The 19,029-nt window shown below is 40.5% G+C and overlaps 1 protein-coding gene across 1 annotated transcript in view; it reads left to right on the forward strand.

The window, feature by feature from the left end:
- Positions 1 to 6,781: 6,781 nt before the first annotated feature.
- Positions 6,782 to 19,029, forward strand: part of RASSF1 (Ras association domain family member 1) — a 39,194-nt gene continuing 26,946 nt past the window's right edge. Inside the window, exon 1 of the mRNA XM_070738744.1 lies at positions 6,782 to 7,550. Coding sequence (XP_070594845.1) covers positions 7,220 to 7,550 — 331 coding nt within the window. The 5' untranslated portion in view covers positions 6,782 to 7,219. The remainder of the gene's footprint in view (positions 7,551 to 19,029) is intronic.

Genomic DNA, 19,029 nt, shown 5'->3' on the forward strand with positions numbered 1-19,029 from the left:
AAAAGAACACTAATAATTTGGTATACACACACACACACACACACACACACACACACACACCTCATCTTACAAACCCCTCGTCATACAAACTTTTCGAGATACAAACCCAGGGTTTAAGATTTTTTTGCCTCTTCTTGCAAACTATTTTCACCTTACAAACCCAAGCCGCCGCCACTGGGATGCTCCACCTCCGGACTTCTGTTGCCAGCGAAACACCATTTTTTTGCGCTACTGGCATTCCCAGCAGCGTAAAAACGGGCGCTTTGGCTGGCAAAAGGGATGAGTTTTGGGCTTGCACACATTAATCGCTTTTCCATTGATTCCTATGGGAAACATTGTTTTGTCTTACAAACTTTTCACCTTACAAACCTTGTCCCAGAACCAATTAAGTTTGTAAGACGAGGTATCACTTTGTGTGTGTGTGTGTGTGTGTGTGTATCACATATTTTTGCTGAATATTTAAAATTAAGGGAGACTAAGATAACGCTATTTCAGCCTTGTTCTGGCCTCATCAGCTAGCCATACCCTTACTGGGATTTGATCCCAGGGCTTCTGCCTTGTAAGGCAGAGAATTAACCTCTAGGCCACCAGATCTGATACCTTCAGCTTCAAAAAGGAGCTGTGAGGTTCCTCTTTGTTCCATGTATTTTCAATATGCTTTTTCTCTTCCCTGCCTCCATAATATAGTCCAAGGTTTAAATGCCTTTGGGAAAAATTTCTGAAATCTCAATGATTTTGAGGAAAGATGTCAAGAATTCCCTCAAAACTATTTCTTCCTTAGTCCTTCTTTCTATCCTGATTAAAGACAGTGAGTACATTATTTAAATAAGCAACTTGACATATCCCAGGCTGTCTCTATATGTTTTTTATGTTACAAAGCTGAGATACCAATTGTTCAATAATGAATCTTTACCAATTATTATTTTCAGTCGGGAAATATCCTTAAGTCACATGTACAATAACTCATGTTACAAATATTCCCTTCATTAATTTCCATTTTAGTTTTTCATAACATACTCTGATTATATGTCTCCTTCCAGGAAAGCTGGAAACAAAAAAACCCCATATACATTGTCTTGTTAATAGATTTTTAATTATTTGGCAGTGGTAGATGAGCTGCTGGCTACAAGAGGGGAAATTATTCCAGCAGTTAAATTTATGTTGAAAAATTGTTAACTTGGCTCACTTTAGAGTGAACTTTACAATGCTGCAACTTTCACCAACAGAGCCTTACTACCTATTCCTAAAAAGCTCCTCCCATGTAGAAAATACTGCAGTGGCAGAAGTTTTTCAAAGTTAATTTGCTTTCCATAGTCCTGGTAAATGCAGGGCACATAATGATAGATATCTGATAGAAATTAGAGTAATGTTTGTTTGTTTTTTCATTGTTAATAAAACTTTCTTATTGCAATTGTGCATAAGTTCAAACTATTCTTTCATTCCTAGACATTCAGAGTTGGTGTTAACATTATTTATGCTGTATCCTGCCTTCCTCCAAAATTGAGACGTGAAGGCAACTAGTTAAAATTCAAATGGGGGGGAGGAGTTTAAAATTAATAAAAACGCAGACTACTGTAAATAAATAAATAAATGACTGGTTAGAACATGTATTATGTCTGCTCTAACGGTAGAAACAAGGAATACTAAACATGGCTTCCCATGAAGAAAATGGATACTGCTGATATATGAAATTGTTGTTTCCTATCTTGATGAAATATGCTTTTCAGAATAATACTATGAAATGTTAGATATGTGTTGTTATCTGATTCTATCTCGTACAGAATTCTGAGCATTTGAGATCACAGTTCAAATGGTAAATAAGGTGGATCCTTTACAGTTTTAGAGGTGTTTTTCCTCAAAGTACAGGTAATACTCTGGTAATGGTTGTTCTAAATTAAACAGAACAACTTGGTTTGATGGATAAGAGGAATGGATTTTAATGTTTGCCATCCGGAATGAAAAACAACACTGAAAAATGAAAAATGAAAAACAACACAGAATGAAAAACAACAACTCTTTCCAGTGTTACTGAGACAAGAATAAAACTTTTAATTTAAATCTCATTTATGTGGTTGAAAAAAATGATTTAAACATATCTTTAAAGGAATTAATTCTGAAACCTATCAGATAAATGGTCAGCCGAAGAAGCATGGAAGTTACTGAACAGAAGTTTTCAGCTGTATAACAGTCTGTGGTATAAATTTAATCATGCTAATCTGAAAATACCAGCTCAAGCAAAGCTAGCACAATTGCTACTCCCAAATGTTTTAAATAATGAAAAGATAAGTACTGTAATTGCTCAATCTGTAAATGAAAACATATTTCAGGTCAGTGTCAGATTCACATCTTTTGGTATAATCAAATTTACAGCAGTTCATGAAATAATTTCGCTAATACAGTTTAACAAATTAAGTTCTGAAAATGTATTTATACTCATAAGGGTATTGAAGAGATTAAGGAGGCTGGAACTCAATAGTAGGGGAGAAACCATAATATTATCTTTGGTTGAATGTTCAAAAAGAAGATGGCTTTATGTTTCTAAAGTCTAAAGTTAATTATTATAAATAAGCCATTTTTATGACATCACATAATCATAATCAGTATATCTGCTGAGCTGTTTAAGAAGCTTTCATATTAAATATAAGGGACAATTTAAGATTGTAGGGAGGACATGGAAATCCTTGCTGCATCTTGAGATTACAAACAGCTGCAGATTTAAGTTTCCAAGCTGGATAAAGATAAATACCAATAGTATTTATTGCTTCTGAGACCTCTCTAAATTTAATATTGCTGGGAAACAGCAAAAATAGGACAATTTCTAGTTTTGTTCCAATGATATTTTTGGATTTGTTCAAAGGGATTCTGTTTCCCATAAGAGTTCAAAATGCAGTGCCTGGAGCAAGCGGAAGAGCCAGCAGCCCTCATTCTAGCTTCATTCTTTTTCCTCCTTTTGATTTGGAGATAATTTTAGAAAACGAGTAAGCTCAGTAATATGAATCTATGGCAACCACCATCAACAATCTTAAAGACTTAGCCAAGATTTTCAGTAAGACTTTTGCTACAAAAGCTGTATTTAGTAAGATCAGCACAAGTGATCCCCTCTATTATAAAGCCACACAAACCAAATCATACTATAATTAACACCAGTGAATGGGGCTAAACTATATATATATAGATTAATGGCAGATAAATCCCCCGCCCCCAGGTTTGGGGTTCAAATGGAAGGACTCACTTCTCTAGTCATACCAGACTTATGTTGGTGAAAAGCAAAAAGTCTGGAGAAGACCTTAAGGCATCTCATATAAGAGCCGGGGTGGCGCAGCAGGTAGAGTGCTGTACTGCAGGCCACTGAAGCTGACTGTAGATCTGCAGGTCAGTGGTTCAAATCTCATCACAGGCTCAAGGTTGACTCAGCCTTCCATCCTTCTGAGGTGGGTAAAATGAGGACCCAGATTGTGGGGGCAATATGCTGGCTCTATTAAAAAGTGCTATTGCTAACATGTTGTAAGCTGCCCTGAGTCTAAGGAGAAGGGCGGCATAAAAATCGAATAAATTAAATAATTAAATAAATAAATAAACAAACAAATAAGTAAGTAAATAAATAAATAAATATGATATAACCATGATGCTGAATCTAAGGTACACCTGCCACAGGTGGCCAGTCTGCGGACACACGAGCCATCGTCCCAGCTCAGCTCCATCATGCAAGTGCGTGTGCCTCCCGCCAGCCAATTGTTAGATTGCTGTTGCGCGGGGCGCATGAGGGAGAAACACATTCGTGTGCAGGGGTCATGCACGTAAGAGTGGGGGGAGTCATGAACACATGCAAGGGGAATGTGGGGGTTGCACGTGCATGCATGGGGGCAGAAGCACGGGTTGCGCACAGATGCAGGAGGTGCAGGGGAAGTGGGTTGTCACATGTGCATGTGCGGGGAGTGTATGCATGCGTGGGGAGAATGCATGCGTGGGGGGTCATGCACACGTGTGTGGTGCACCAGGGGGATTCATGCATGCATTGCATTATGGGTGCAGGGGGGAGCATTCACTGTCAAATGCTTCCGGCACATGATGACAAAAAGGTTAGTCATCACTGCTATATAATATTGGGTATTCTTCATAACCATGGACTGGCTGCTGCTGTGTGCCCGCACTTATTACTCTGATCCGATTTGGGATTGGAGTTTAAAATAACTTCTGTCTCAATTGTTGCAGTCACATAAATGCATTGCCAATACATCATTTATTTATTTATTTGGATTTGTATGCCGCCCCTCTCTGAGGACTCCGGGCGGCTCACAACATATATAAAAACATAGTAATGAATCTGATCCAATTAATGTAATTAAAAAATACCTTTAAAATCCTAAAACACTTTAAAACGTTCATTATCATTCACTTGGTTAATCACACTAAAAACACTCGTTGGTCAGGGGTAAGAGATCTAATGGCCCCACACTTGGCGACAGAGATGAGTCTCTGAATTTTTTCAGAAGGCAAGGAGGGTGGGGGCAGTGCGAATCTCCGGGGGGAGCTGATTCCAGAGGGCCGGGGCCCCCACAGAGAAGGCTCTTCCTCTAGGTCCCGCCAGCCGTCATTGGCTGATGGGACCCTAAGGAGACCAACTTTGTGGGACCTCACTCCGCAGACTGCATTGGTTGCCAATTGGTTGCCGGACACAATTCAAAGTGTTGGTTATGACCTATAAAGCCCTACATGGCATAGGACCAGATTACCTCCAAGACTGCCTTCTGCCGCATGAATCCCAGCATCCGCCAATGTTAATCTTGTTTTCCATTCTTCTAGCTGGGGTTGGTCTCAATGGAGCCAGTGGAATCAGAGCTTGTGATGATATCTCAGGACTGTAGCCTAAACTGAAAAATTGAGAAAACATCTTTGAAAAATGGCAATGGTAAACACCACTGTTACCAAGAAAACTACACGGATGTTTTTATGAAGTCATTAAGATTTGAGCGAGATTCAAAGAAGAGTTTACCTTTAGTGGAAAATAGGAAGGAAGTTAATAGGAGACCTTATTTATATACAGTATACAGCAGAGATCCTTTCATATAAGACTGAAGAGAGACTGAGGGACAACATGTGCATGAAAGGAAAATACTTTTGAGCAATTATTTTAAGCAAAGACAAAGCTTTGTTTGCAGGCGGGAAGTATTAATAGCTAGAAGTAGATGTGGTTTCTTACCTCTTTAAGCAAGCAGCTACCCTAAACCACTGTGATTCTGGTAATCTGTTTTAAAATGCAGCTTGCAAGTAATCCACTAGCAACCATTACTTTACACTTAAAAGTTAGAAGTTTGGTTTTTAAGACTACAATACATATGTAGCCAATTCCTGTACCAACTCACAATTCTGAAAGCTGTAGTTCCAAGCATCAGGTAGACCCCAGTTTAGGAAAGACTGGTTTGGAGAACATTCATTCATTCATTCATTCATTCATTCATTCATTCATTCATTCATTCATTCATTTATTTATTTATTTATTAGATTTGTATGCCGTCCCTCTCCAAGGACTCGCCTTTGTGCCTGAAAGAAGTAATGTGCACACAAAAAGCGGTATTTCATCTGTTTAGGTGCTCAGGTGCTCCACACAAGTTGGTCTCTGGAATGCATACCTCCCAGAGACCAATAAGAGTACACAGAGTTGGCTTCCTCTAGGTCCCATTGACTAAGCAAGGCAGGTTGGCGGGGCCATTGGGGAGGGCCTTCTCTGTTGCTACCCCGACTCTATGGAATCAACTCCCCCCCATGTCCATACTGCTCCCACCCTACTGGCCTTCCATAAGGCCACAAAGACCAGGCTTTGCCGGCAGGCCTGGGGAGCATGAATTAACAACCATCATGGCCAAATTGTTTGAAAGGTTATGTATGCATGTTGTCTTGATTGTTTAATTATGGGGGTTTAATCAGGGTTTTCTATTTGCATATTCCATTTATCTTTTTTTGTTTGTTTTTTGTTTTTTGCATTTATATCCTTCGGGATTGGGCAGCATAGAAGTCTAAATAAATAAATCAAGCAAGCAAGGATGGTGGCCATCTAGCCAGCAACTTGCAGTCTAAAGTGGCCGCCCTAGGAGAAAAAGTGACTCCTTATCAGCTCAACTCCAAACCAATAGTAGAGTTTGTTTTTAACAGTATCTGCTTGGTCATACCAGGTGGGCACTTTGCCATCCCGATTTCTCCCAGGGCCATATCGCTGGCCCCCTCTACCCATAGCTGACATCAGGCCCCACCCGTTCCCAACTTCCACCCAGCAGCAGAAGTTCGCAGACGAGCCAAAGTCCAGCTTAATGACCATCAGAGAAAGTGCAAGAAGGGTGGGATTATGTCGCGACTGGAGGAGGGAGACTACAGCTTTCCACTTTCTCTATTCAATTCCCTCTTGCTAAAACTTTTTCTCTGTTTTCAAAGCCAGCCGTGCCTCCGCCTATAAACCGCGGCGCTGTTCCATGAGATTCTTTCTCCCCTTCGCGCATCTACGCCACCCTCCCGCCTCATCAAGCGGGGGGAGTTGCCTCCTTGCTGCGAGACTCCCGCTCTCCTCGGTCCTGCGTGGGACCGGTTCTTCTGCGGGTGCAGTCACTTCTTGTTCCGGAGGTGCCTTAAAGGCGGGAAGTGAGGAGGGGGGGAGAGAGCGTCGGCCCCAAAGCTTCCGAAGCTAGGCACCGCCCGCGCTTCTCTCTCCACTCCCCTACTCCCCCTCCATCCCATTGCTGGGAAGGGAGACCCGAATGAAAGAAAAGAGGCTTTTCCTCCGATCGCTTGCGAGCAAAAAATAAAGTTGCTGAGCAGCCCTTTTAAAGACGCAGCTCGAGGGAAACACAAACAGCCGCCGCCTTCCTCTTCAGACTTTTTACCCGCGGGACAAGCGCGTAAAAAGCCCTCTCCAAACTTTTTACGCATCGCAATAAAATCCCGGAAAGCTACCTCGTTTGTTGCAAAGAAGAATGGGGTGAGAGAAGAAGAAAGGGACGAAGCTCCGCTGACTGACTCCCTGATCCCCCTGTGATTTTTCTTCGGGCTGCTTCGATACGAGAAGGAGGCGAGCAGAGAGCTGGAGCGAAAACACCGCGCGGGAGGCGAGGATTCCTTTCCAACGAGCTCCGAGGTGGAGAGGATGGATACGTCCGCCGGACCCCGATGAGGATTCCATGCGGGTCCCCAAGCTCTTCCTTCCTTTCCGCCCTCGGCGCAGGAAGGGGCCATGAACCGTCCCACCGGCCAAGAGATGATCGAGCTGCAGAACCTGGGGCTGGAGGAGCAGCTGGACCTGACGCGCGGCCCACGGGGCGCGCCCGACCGCCCCGTCCGCTTAGAGCGCGCCAATGCCTTGAGGATCTCGCCCGGGAAAGTACCCGAGCTTTTAAGCCGCGTTCGCCAGATCCGCCTGCTGGGCGGCCAGACCGATCCGAACTTAACGGAGGAGCTCGGCGAAGGGCACCTCTTCCGATCCTGCACTCAGAGCCAACCCACCTGGTGCGATCTGTGCGGGGAGTTCATCTGGGGCGTCTACAAAAAACGTCTGCGCTGCATCTGTGAGTAACCGGATAAGTAACTATGCATCTGTGAGTAACCGGAGCTTAAACTTTCTCCAAGTCCCGGTCGCAGAAATTTTGGTGAGAAACAAATGGAGGGGATTGGGGTGTAAATTATGCCCAGTGCAGGATGCATAGAGTGGTACCTTAGCATCTTTACAGTTGCTCTATCTATCTATCTATCTATCTATCTATCTATCTATCTATCTATCTATCTATCTATCTATCTATCATCTATCTATCTATCTATCTATCTATCTATCTATCTATCTATCTATCTATCTATCTATCTATCTATCTATCTATGTTACAGTATATTAACACTGTTGCTCCTTTTCCATGCAACACACACACTCAGGTTGTTACCTTGTTTCCGGCTGAACTTTTATAACAATTGAGTAAGGCAAGCACAGATTCAGCAGGGCAAAATGATTAACTTTTTAAAAAAAGAAAAGTAATTTCTTGTATTAAAAGTGCAGTTTAAGAGCTGTGCAAGGGAAAAACAGATGACAGATCCCCTGAAAATATACTGCTAAAAAAATTAAGGAAACACTCAAAGAACTCATTCTAGATCTGAATGAATGAAATATTCTCATTGAATACTTTGTTCTGTACAAAGTTGAATGTGCACAACAGCATGTGAAATTGATTGTCAATCAGTGTTGCTTCCTAAGTGGACAGTTTGATTTCACAGAAGTCTGATTTACTTGGAGTTTATATTGTGTTGTGTAAGTGTTCCCTTTAATTTTTTGAGCAGTGTAGTATTTTGCATTGGCTCAAGATTTCCTTGAAAAAGCTGTGGGGGGGGGGAATTGCATTTCCTACAGACTCTGTATCCAGAGCAACCATTGAACATGGGCATGCATACAATTACTGGTAGGTCTCCTCCCCACCCCCCTTTAATTTCTTTACCCACATGGGTGATACAAGATGCCTGTGTGGTGTGTGAAAGATAGTAATACTATGGGAGGGTGCTGCTGTATTTTTTGGAGTATAAGATGTACCGGAGTATAAGATGCACCTTAGTTTTGTGGGAGGAAAATAGTGAAAAAAGTCTACCTACCAGGCATTCATCTGGCTAGCATCCTTAGCCAGCACATTATTTCAGAGGGAGTATAAATGAAAACAAGCTTGCAAGCAGGGAAGAACAGGGAACATTGTTAGCACCTCATTGGGGCTTGGGGGAAAAAAAGCTTCCAAAAAGCTGCATTCAGAATATAAGATGCACCCAAATTTTCAGCCTCTTTTGGGGGGAAAAAGGTGCATCTTATACTCAGAAAAAATACGATAATTAGGGTTTGTGCAGATGTGTCACAGTGTGGTCTGTGAGGGTCTAATGGGAGGACTGTGGAGTAGTTTCTGCTCTTCCATTGTGTGTTTGTGTATTTGTGCATTGGGACACCCAGGGTGGGCAGGATACCCTGTGCTATGAGTCATAGGATTAGGAGAGAGACAGAGAAGGGTTTAGAATGGAGAAGTCAGAACATTTCAGAGCAGATGCCCAGCTGTTTCTCCTATAGAGGTTTCTTTTTTTATAAAATGTTTTGCCACAACTCCTGGCTACATGTGGCCCATATTTAAACTCAGTCTTCTTTTTGTAGGCTTTTTGTACAAAATTTGGTCCGGTTTTGTATGGATTTGGGAGAATAATCCTGTTGACAAACAAGTAGTCTTGAGGTTGCTTCTATAATTTCTGTCTAGCATTTTCTTTTATTAGAAAGAATAAAAAATATCAATTTTGCTCTGCAAAAGCATATGAATGAAAAATATGACAGTATTATAATATACTGTAACTACAAATTAGGATTTAGAAATTGCTGTGAATTAGTAAAACCGGAATCTATCTAAGAGTACATGGCAATATATGCCGGTATATTTGCTTCATTTTTAAGCTGGGTCAAGTTGCAATTGGAAAATTGATTTGTGCAGAATTGGAACTACAGTGTTCCCTCAATTTTCGCGGGGGAAGCATTCCGAGACCACCCGCGAAAGTCGAATTTCCGCGAAGTAGAGATGCGGAAGTAAATGCACCATTTTTGGCTATGAACAGTATCACAAGCCTTCCCTTAACACTTTAAACCCCTAAATTATCCTTTCCCATTCCCTTAACAACCATTTACTCACCATTATTACTGGTACTCACCTTTGAATAAGACACTTAGTGATTCTGATATTTATAAACATAATTATTTATTAACAATAATTATTATTTTTTGTTATTTATTTGCAAAAATTATTATTTTGGCGATGACATATGACATCATCGGGCAGGAAAGACCATGGTATAGAAAAAACCCACGAAGTATTTTTTAATTAATATTTTTTGAAAAACCGTGGTATAGACTATTCGCGAAGTTCGAAGCCACGAAAATCGAGGGAACACTGTATTACGTGCTATCAAGTGCAGGAAAAAAAAGCTTTTAAAGTCCAATGAGCTCTGTATTTTTCTATAAATAAAAGTTTCCAGAATTCTGCAATCACTTGCTTCTAAAGTAGTTTTATATCTATAATTTGATCCAATCTGGGTCAGTCAGTAGAACCAAAGGTTTTGTCTTCCAAACTTTGGGACACATGCTGGAGCCCATCTTCAGGGAATTTCTCTCTAGCTAGAGAGAAGTTTATTTTTGTTTGTTTGTTTTGTTATTTATTCATTTATTCATTTATTCATTTGCTTTTTTTAAATGCTGCCCTTCTCCTTAGACTCAGGGCGGCTTACAACATGTTAGCAATAGCACTTTTTAACAGAGCCAGCATATTGGCACCACAATCCAGGTCCTCATTTTACCCACCATGGAAGGATGGAAGGCTGAGTCCACCTTGAGCCGGTGATGAGATTTGAACTTCTGACCGGCAGATCTAGCAGTCAGCTTTTAGTGGCCTGCAGTACCCTACTGTACCCACTGCACCACCTCGGCTCATGAAGTTCCCTGAAGGTGGCTTCAAGTGATTGATCCAGATTGGATCTAACATTTTGTTAAAGCACACACACAAAAAAATAAGCTTTATTTGACAAGAACAGTATGCAAATAAGAGGTAGGCTTGATTATCATTTCTAGGATTTCCCCAGATACAGATATCAAGCTGATATTTTCCCCAGCGCCCTTCCTCCCTCCTCCTCATCTTTCCAAAGATTTAGAGCAACACTGGGACTTCCCCAATCTTCTCACATTTTCCATAAGCTTCAGGAATTCTCATCATTGGTTCTAAGGCCACATTCACCAGATTTAGCCTCCAGGCTCCTAATCATCTTTGTTGCTCTTCTTTCTACGGTATTTCTAGAATCTCAACATCCTTTTTGCATTGTAGTGACCAAAACTGAATGGAGTATTCCCAGGGTGGCCTTACCAAGGCCTTATAAAGTGGTATTAACATTTCACGTGATCTTGATTCTATCCCTCTGTTAATGCAGCCTAGAACTGTGTTGGCTTTTATAGCAGCTGCTGCACACTGCTGGCTCATATTTAATATAGACATTAGAAATTCTTTTTTCTGAAAATGTAGGACTCATATTTTAAAAAAACCACTGTGGTCACTATAATAAGATAGTCTTAGAAAATAGTTGGCATCCCTAGCTTTTAAGAACAACTCCTTCATGATTTCATTACCATATTTTCTGTCAGATTACTATTTTTTCTTAAAACTAGGCTAGGCATTGAATTGTTCTTAGCCTACTCTGTTAACTGAAGTGAGAGCTAAGTTTAATTAAATTAGTTGCTATCCAGTCTGAAATGGAATATAATTGTGTTATACTTCGGTGCTCCATTTCCTATCTGAATCAGGCAAGTACAAGGGAAAATTATTATTATTATTATTTATTGGATTTGTAGCAAGGCAGAATACAGAGGGGGGTTTTTTGGGTGGGGGGGTTGTCCAGGCCAAGATTGAAGGAAGCTGTGAACTATGTCTTGTTACAAAATGATGATACAGTATAAGTAACAATTCTGTTGCAGTTTTTCAATATGTGAATGGAGAGTTTCATTAACAGAGAACAATTAATACATAAAACCCCTCCTAAGAATAACATAATATATTGCCTGGTTCTATTTATTGCACACACAAAAAAGTATGGATATGGACATACTGTCTGGATCCCTAATTTCCTATGACCTTTTCCTTTCTCTAGGTTTTGTTCTTTTTTGTTTAGTAATCGACCACGTCCCCATACCTTCCATTTTGTGAAAACTTGACAAATGTGGTCCATGATAGTCCCAGTGTCTATAACAGTGATGGTTAACCTTTTCGGCACCAGGTGCCAAAACTGGAAGGTGGGTGCACCTGCGCTCTGGACCATCAGAACCCGGAAGAGAGCAACTGGCTAATGTGCATGCACTCAGCAAGCAGATGCTCTTCTGAGTTCTGGCACCAGCCAGCTGATCTTCAAAGACCAGCTGACATGCTGGAACCCGGAAGAGAGCAGCTGGCCGGAGTTCATGCATGTCAGATGTGTGTGGAACCCAGAACAGCAGTGGTGCGCAGGCCCACAGAGAGGGTTCTGCATGTCACCTCTGGCACATGTTTTTTAGGTTGTTGTTGTTGTTATTATTATTATTATTATTATTATTATTATTATTAGATTAGATTAGATTAGATTTATTGGATTTATATGCCGCCCCTCTCCGCAAACTCGGGGCGGCTCACAACAACAATAAAACAGTACATAATAACAAATCCAATGCCCACCAATCTAATTACAGTTTAAAATTAATAAATTTATAAAACAATCCCAATGTATATAAAAACAGACACACAGTCAATCAATCAATGGCAAAACAACATGGGCAAGGGGGAGATGTTTAGTTCCCCCATGCCTGACGGCAGAGGTGGGTCTTAAGGAGTTTACGAAAGGCAGGGAGGGTGGGGGCAATCCTAATCTCAGGGGGGAGCTGGTTCCAGAGGGTCGGGGCCCCCACAGAGAAGGCTCTTCCCCTGGGTCCCGCCAGACGGCATTGTTTGGTCGACGGGACCCGGAGAAGGCCGACTCTGTGGGACCTAACCGGTCGCTGGGATTCGTGCGGCAGGAGGCGGTCCCAAAGATATTCTGGTCCGGTGCCATGAAGGGCTTTATAGGTCATAACCAACACTTTGAATTGTGACCGGAAACTGATTGGCAACCAATGCAGACTGCGGAGTGTTGGAGTGATATGGGCATACTTAGAGACGCCCATAATTGCTCTCGCAGCTGCATTCTGCACGATCTGAAGTTTCCGAACACTTTTCAAAGGTAGCCCCATGTAGAGAGCGTTACAGTAGTCGAGCCTCGAGGTGATGAGGGCATGAGTGACTGTGAGCAATGACTCCCGGTCCAAATAGGGCCGCAACTGTCACACCAGGCGAACCTGGGCAAACGCCCCCCTCGCCACAGCTGAAAGATGTTTCTGTAATGAGAGCTGTGGATCGAGGAGGACGCCCAAGTTGCGGACCCTCTCTGAGGGGGTCAATAATTCCCCCCCCCCAGGGTAATGGACGGACAGATAGAATTGTCCTTGGGAGGCAAAACCCACAGCCACTCCGTCTTGTCTGGGTTGAGTTTGAGTTTGTTGACACCCATGCCGCCCCTCTCCGTAGACTCGGGGGCGGCTCACAACAGTGACAAAAAACAATATGTATTGACAAATCTAATAATTTAAAATCTAAAATAGCAATTGTACATTTTAAAAAATCTAAAAACAAGGAACTCCAATATAAAAAACATACATACAGTCATAACATGCACTAAAACTACATAGCCATCGTAGCGGGCTTATAACATATCCTCCAAACATGTCAATAGGTGGGGAAAGGAGGGTGGAAGGGAGGGAGGGATTAATCCTGATATAATTGTATGATGTGGTTTATTGACATTTCTAAACTGTATTTGCAACATGTGTAAGTATTGGTTGATTGATTCTGATTTACCTTTATTGGCCTCTACTATCTAGCAACCAAGTAAAACAGTGTTTCCCAACCTTGACAACTTGAAGATATCTGGACTTCAACTCCCAGAATTCCCCAGCCAGCATTCGCTGGCTGGGGAATTCTGGGAGTTGAAGTCCAAATATCTTCAAGTTGCCAAGGTTGGGAAACACTGAAGTAAAAGATAACCACATTTTCTTTAAATATACCGCATCTGTACTCATTAGCCGGAATTTTATTCTGAGCCTGTCATTTTTCAGGATGTTTGCTTTGTGTACTCTGAACTTTACCCTGATTTTTTATTCCTCCACCCCCAACTTCCTTCCCTAGTAATATGGGGAAATCATTTTCTATCTCTGGTGCACTATTACACAGTAGATCCTATGCATTTATATCTCACGTATAAAGGCAGTGCTTACACAGTGAGTAAGGTGCCTTGATGAGTTGATATCTTTCTCAATCTCTATACTAATACAGTCATCTTTAATGAAAGTTTTTTGTCCCATTGATCATTTGTGTAGTTAGTAGGCCATAGTTAGGGGTGAATTGCTCCCGGTTGGTTCATGCCTGTTGGTCGTCAGAGAGCCGGCCGCAAATTAATTTATTTATTTATTCAATTTTTATGCCGCCCTTCTCCTTGGACTCAGGGTGGCTTACAACATGTTAGCAATAGCACTTTTTAACAGAGCCAGCATATTACCCCCACAATCCGGGTCCTCATTTTACCCACCTCGGAAGGATGGAAGGCTGAGTCAACCTTGAGCCGGTGATGAGATTTGAACCGCTGACCTTCAGATCTACAGTCAGCTTCAGTGGCCTGCAATACAGCACTGTACCTGCTGCGCCACCCCAGCACGAGGCTCCACCCACCCGTCCAGACACTGCCATTTGGGTTCTTTAATCCTCTGAGAATGCCCAGAATACTTTGCACATGTACAGAGGGTAAAAGAACCCAAATGGCAGTGACTGGGTGGGTAGGTGGAGCCTCACACTGCCTTTGCAATTGGCTCTCTGACAGCTGACAGATACGAGTGAACTGGGAATGTTTCACCCCTGGCCTTAGTCCAGTATAAAATGTACTGAGCATACCAATTATGACATTTACCACATTGAAAAGAGTGTATGTAAATTCCTCTGATATGATGGACGATAGGATTAAGTCATGTAATATCACTGGCAGAGAACATACAATACCCCGCAGAGTCTCTGTTATGTTTGCTGCAAGAGAGAAATATAACTCATTTGGAAGCGATGTCGTTTTTCCATATATCCAATTAAGTAGATACTAACTCAAGACTATCTTCTTGTGGTCTAAAATTTCAGCAGATATAAATAAGTCAGTATGGTATATCAGTGTTTTAAAAGACTATGATACCAAATCAGACCCATGTTAATTGAATTCAACTTTTTATTCTTTCAGTATCCAACCAGATGTTTCTGGAGAATCTATAACTGGCCTAGAATCAAAATATCACCCTCTTAAATTATTCATATTACTCAGTAACTAACATTCACAGTCAAGCTATTTTTATACTAATATAATTATATAAGTATCATGACATTATATTCTTTGATAACTTTATCCGTTATTAATTTGTTTAATTGTCTTACTGCATGGCTATACAGCATTGTGCCCGTTAGACATTTTAATAAAGTATGTACTGTACTGTGTGGCAAGCCAAATATGAAGAATCTGATAGCATATTTATATTTTAAGCTTTCATGAGCTGCTCCTTATTTCATCAGATGCATGGAGTGGCTTGACTAATGTGGTATTAATATTTCCTCTATACTTGGGAGTTCTAAAGCTCAGGAATTTAATTTGTTTTAGGACTCTGCAAGGAATATATATGCCACTTTTTTTTATAGCTAAATTTTATTCTGCATATTAAACAAACAAAACAATGGTAGAATGTTAGTTTTATCAAAATTGTATGATTAGAAATAAAAAAAACAATTGAATTTAGAAAGTTTTTGTAAGAATGATTAGTTTTCCTACTTATGCATAATTCCTGAAATTCCTTAATTTTTCTCTCCATTATTCATCCTTATTTTATATAAGTAACTACGGAAAAACTTGTATGAGCAGGAAATTGCAAATGGATTCAGTATGCTCATAACCAATCAATTTATAAGGTTTTGTTGTGGTGAAAAATTGAAGGAAAGAGTGCTTTTATTTATTTATTTATTATTTAGATTTGTATGCCGCCCCTCTCCGCAGACTCGGGGCGGCTCACAACAAAATGAAACAATTCACAACAAATCTAAATTATAGTTTAAAAATATTTAAAAACCCCATTTACTAAACAAACATACATACAAACATACCATTCATAAATTGTATATGCCCGGAGGAGATGTCTCAGTTCCCCCATGCCTGATGACAAAGATGGGTTTTAAGGAGCTTACGAAAGGCAAGGAGAGTAGGGGCAGTTCTAATCTCCGGGGGGAGTTGGTTCCAGAGGGCCGGGGCCACCACAGAGAAGGCTCTTCCCCTGGGGCCCGCCAACTGACATTGTTTAGTTGACGGGACCCGGAGAAGGCCCACTCTGGGGGACCTAATCGGTTGCTGGGATTCGTGCGGCAGCAGGCGGTCTCAGAGATATTCTGGTCCAATGCCATGAAGGGCTTTAAAGGTCATAACCAACACTTTATACCCCAATTAAAGGCAAAGTAGAAGATTTTGGTTTAGGACAAGCAAGTCAAGCGTTTAACATAGATTTAAATTAGAATGTAGTATAACCTAGAATATGAAACACCACAGCAGGTGGCAGCACCTAGCTGACCCTGTTCTAACATTGTGGGTCCTAATAAGCCAAGTCGGTTTTTTAAAGGGAGCCTTTGTAAACAAGACATTAATATACAAGCAAATAGATGTAATAAGATACAATTCTACATTTTAATAGTAGTAATTTTATTCATACAAAGTTATAAGTGCAGAAAAAAAGGCATAGAATAAAACTAAAATTGATGCATTAATATATAGAAAACTGACAGCAGAAAAAAATCTGGTGGCCCACCAAGTCTGCCCTTTGAATTTTGTTCTTTTCTTTTATTTTATTTATGTTGGGTGATGAACAAATTTACCCCAAGGGTGTTTAAACTCAGTTACTGATGATTGATCCACCATCTCCAAAGGAAGTTGATTCCAAGTTTCCACTATTTTTTCTGTGAAGTAATACTTTCTAACATTACTTTTGAATGGAAAGTTCAAAAGTAATGTTAAAAAGTATTACTTCACAGAAAAAATAGTGGAAACTTGGAATCAACTTCCTCAAATCAAACTCCTGTCAGTTTGAGGTCATGCCCTGTGTTCTTTAATTAATTAATTATAACAGAAATATAATAAGGAACCTCTAAATTAAAATGTTCATGGCATATAATATAATTAATTGCTATACATTCAAAGGAAAAAATAAATATGCATTTATTTTAAAGCAACTTCACAAGAGCCAATATAAAAAAAGCAATTTAATTTTTTTTTTTTAAATTAAGCACTGTAATCAAATTTTAAGGTTAATCCTGGCAGGAATCTACTGCAGTGAAATAGAGCTCCTAAGTGTAAAAGTGGCTATTTTAGTATGTAATAGATTCAAATGACCGTGGCATGATGCTGGGTCAAAAGCTCAGGCACCATCAGCACAAGATTAACCAGTACGGCTTTCAGATACCCAGTGTGCATGTATCCAGAGTACACTCGGTCAACACCATCAATTTGTAGCGGTGTCTTTCTTAAAATCCAGATTTAATAAATGTAATTTTTAAAAGGTAGGGGCATCGTAAGAAAGATACAAAATGAAGCAAAAGATGGAACAAAGTCTTAGAACCCAGTCAACAGGCTGCTATAATACAAATGTGATACAAAAGCTTGACTCTCTTAAACGTGTAAAAACACTGGATTCTGAAAACATTCGTTCTATAAAAATAACAGAATTTTATAATCTCCCCTCCCCATTTCCCCCCCCCCCAATCCAAACAGAAAAGTATGGATAATGATGTATTTCTGGAGCAGCTTTGGGGAACTGAAGGAGAAGGCACAGTATCATGGTGATTCTCTTCCTCTCCCCATGGGTCAATGCCAATTCATTTTTGATTTGGGGACAGGTCAAGCACTAGCCCATTTTTGAATGGGCTCTCAGCACTTTGGACTCTTCTGTCTCCTATTTAATATCTACGTGAAGCCATTGAGCGGAAGTTATTACAAGCATAGGGTGTACTATCATCATTCATCACTGTGCTCTTAGTATCCAGTGGTACTTATCCATCTTGGGATGACCAAGCAATGACTGAGAGTCTGGAAGTGGGACAACAGGCCTCGACTCAGGACAGGAATATGTGTCACTATGGTTTTTAAGTCCCCTTATTCTGGGCATTTTTCATCTTTTGGTTCTGACTGGGTGCATTTCCTAGTCAGAATTGGTGTGCAATTCGGAAATCCACCTACATTCACTGCTCCTGTTCAAAGACCAGATGGCAGCTACAACTAGGAAGATCTTTGCATAAGCTCATCTTGGGCACAGTTTGCACCCCATATTTGGACTGGGAGGCCTTGCTAATGGAGAGTCATATCTTAAGTCATTTTTCATTTAGATTAATGTAATGAGCTATACCACACGTGGGGCTATTTAAAAAAAATATATTTAGATACAGTGGAGCAGCTCAGCAATTTTTGCCATTTCTTGTTATGTTCATATAGCACCACTGCTCTTCATGCTGCACACAGGTTGCTGATTATCATCTCTAAACCCCTAAATAGCATAGATCAAATTATTTGGGAGACTGCTTCCTGTTCATTATTTCTGGTCACCCCACGAGTATGTTCCATGCCCTTTCCATCAAACAGTGTCCTTTTATTGGATACCAGAGTGGCAGCACCAGCCTTATGTAGTACCTGTTTTGTGTCACAAGATTCGGCAAAGTCTACTGTTGGTGTTTTCTTTTTTTGTGTGATTTTTCTTCTTTTGTGGGTTGTATTATTTTATCTTGGGAATCAGGGGGTTTCATTTGTGATTTATAATTTCCTTATGGCATCCGTAGGCATTTTTGTGAGGTGATTTGGCCCTATAAATTTAATAAATAAAATTAATTAAAGGTCTTAAAGATATTCTATTGTTGATTTGGACTCCTATGCTCCTTATTGCTGGACAGATCTGTAACACACAGGTCTGAAAAACAGGAAGAGATGAAACAAGATGACCAGGGTGAGACAGAATAGCCTCTATTTTATCTATGTTCCATCTAAGATAGTGGGAACACGTGCAATCTGAAATCCTGTGTATGAACAGAAAGCTATGCCCACATTGTGTTATGCAGAGTAAGAACATCTAGAAAGTTTCCATGTATATGTGGTGGTGGTTGAATTTAGAATACAAAACCTGAGAGCCAGAATTGGAGTCTATAAAGAGGATAATAAAGGACCCAATGACAACGCTCAAGGAAGAGAGCTTAAAGACTAAAAATAAAATGAGATATTCTGCAACATCCATTTTTAAACACTTAAGATTTTCACATGTGAACATTTTTCATCTGTCTGACTTCTTAAAACACCTGCTATGCATGAATTTCTTTCAGCTTGTTTTTCACAAGT

This window comes from Erythrolamprus reginae, chromosome 2, assembly GCF_031021105.1.
Source record: "Erythrolamprus reginae isolate rEryReg1 chromosome 2, rEryReg1.hap1, whole genome shotgun sequence".
Lineage (NCBI taxonomy): Eukaryota > Metazoa > Chordata > Lepidosauria > Squamata > Dipsadidae > Erythrolamprus > Erythrolamprus reginae.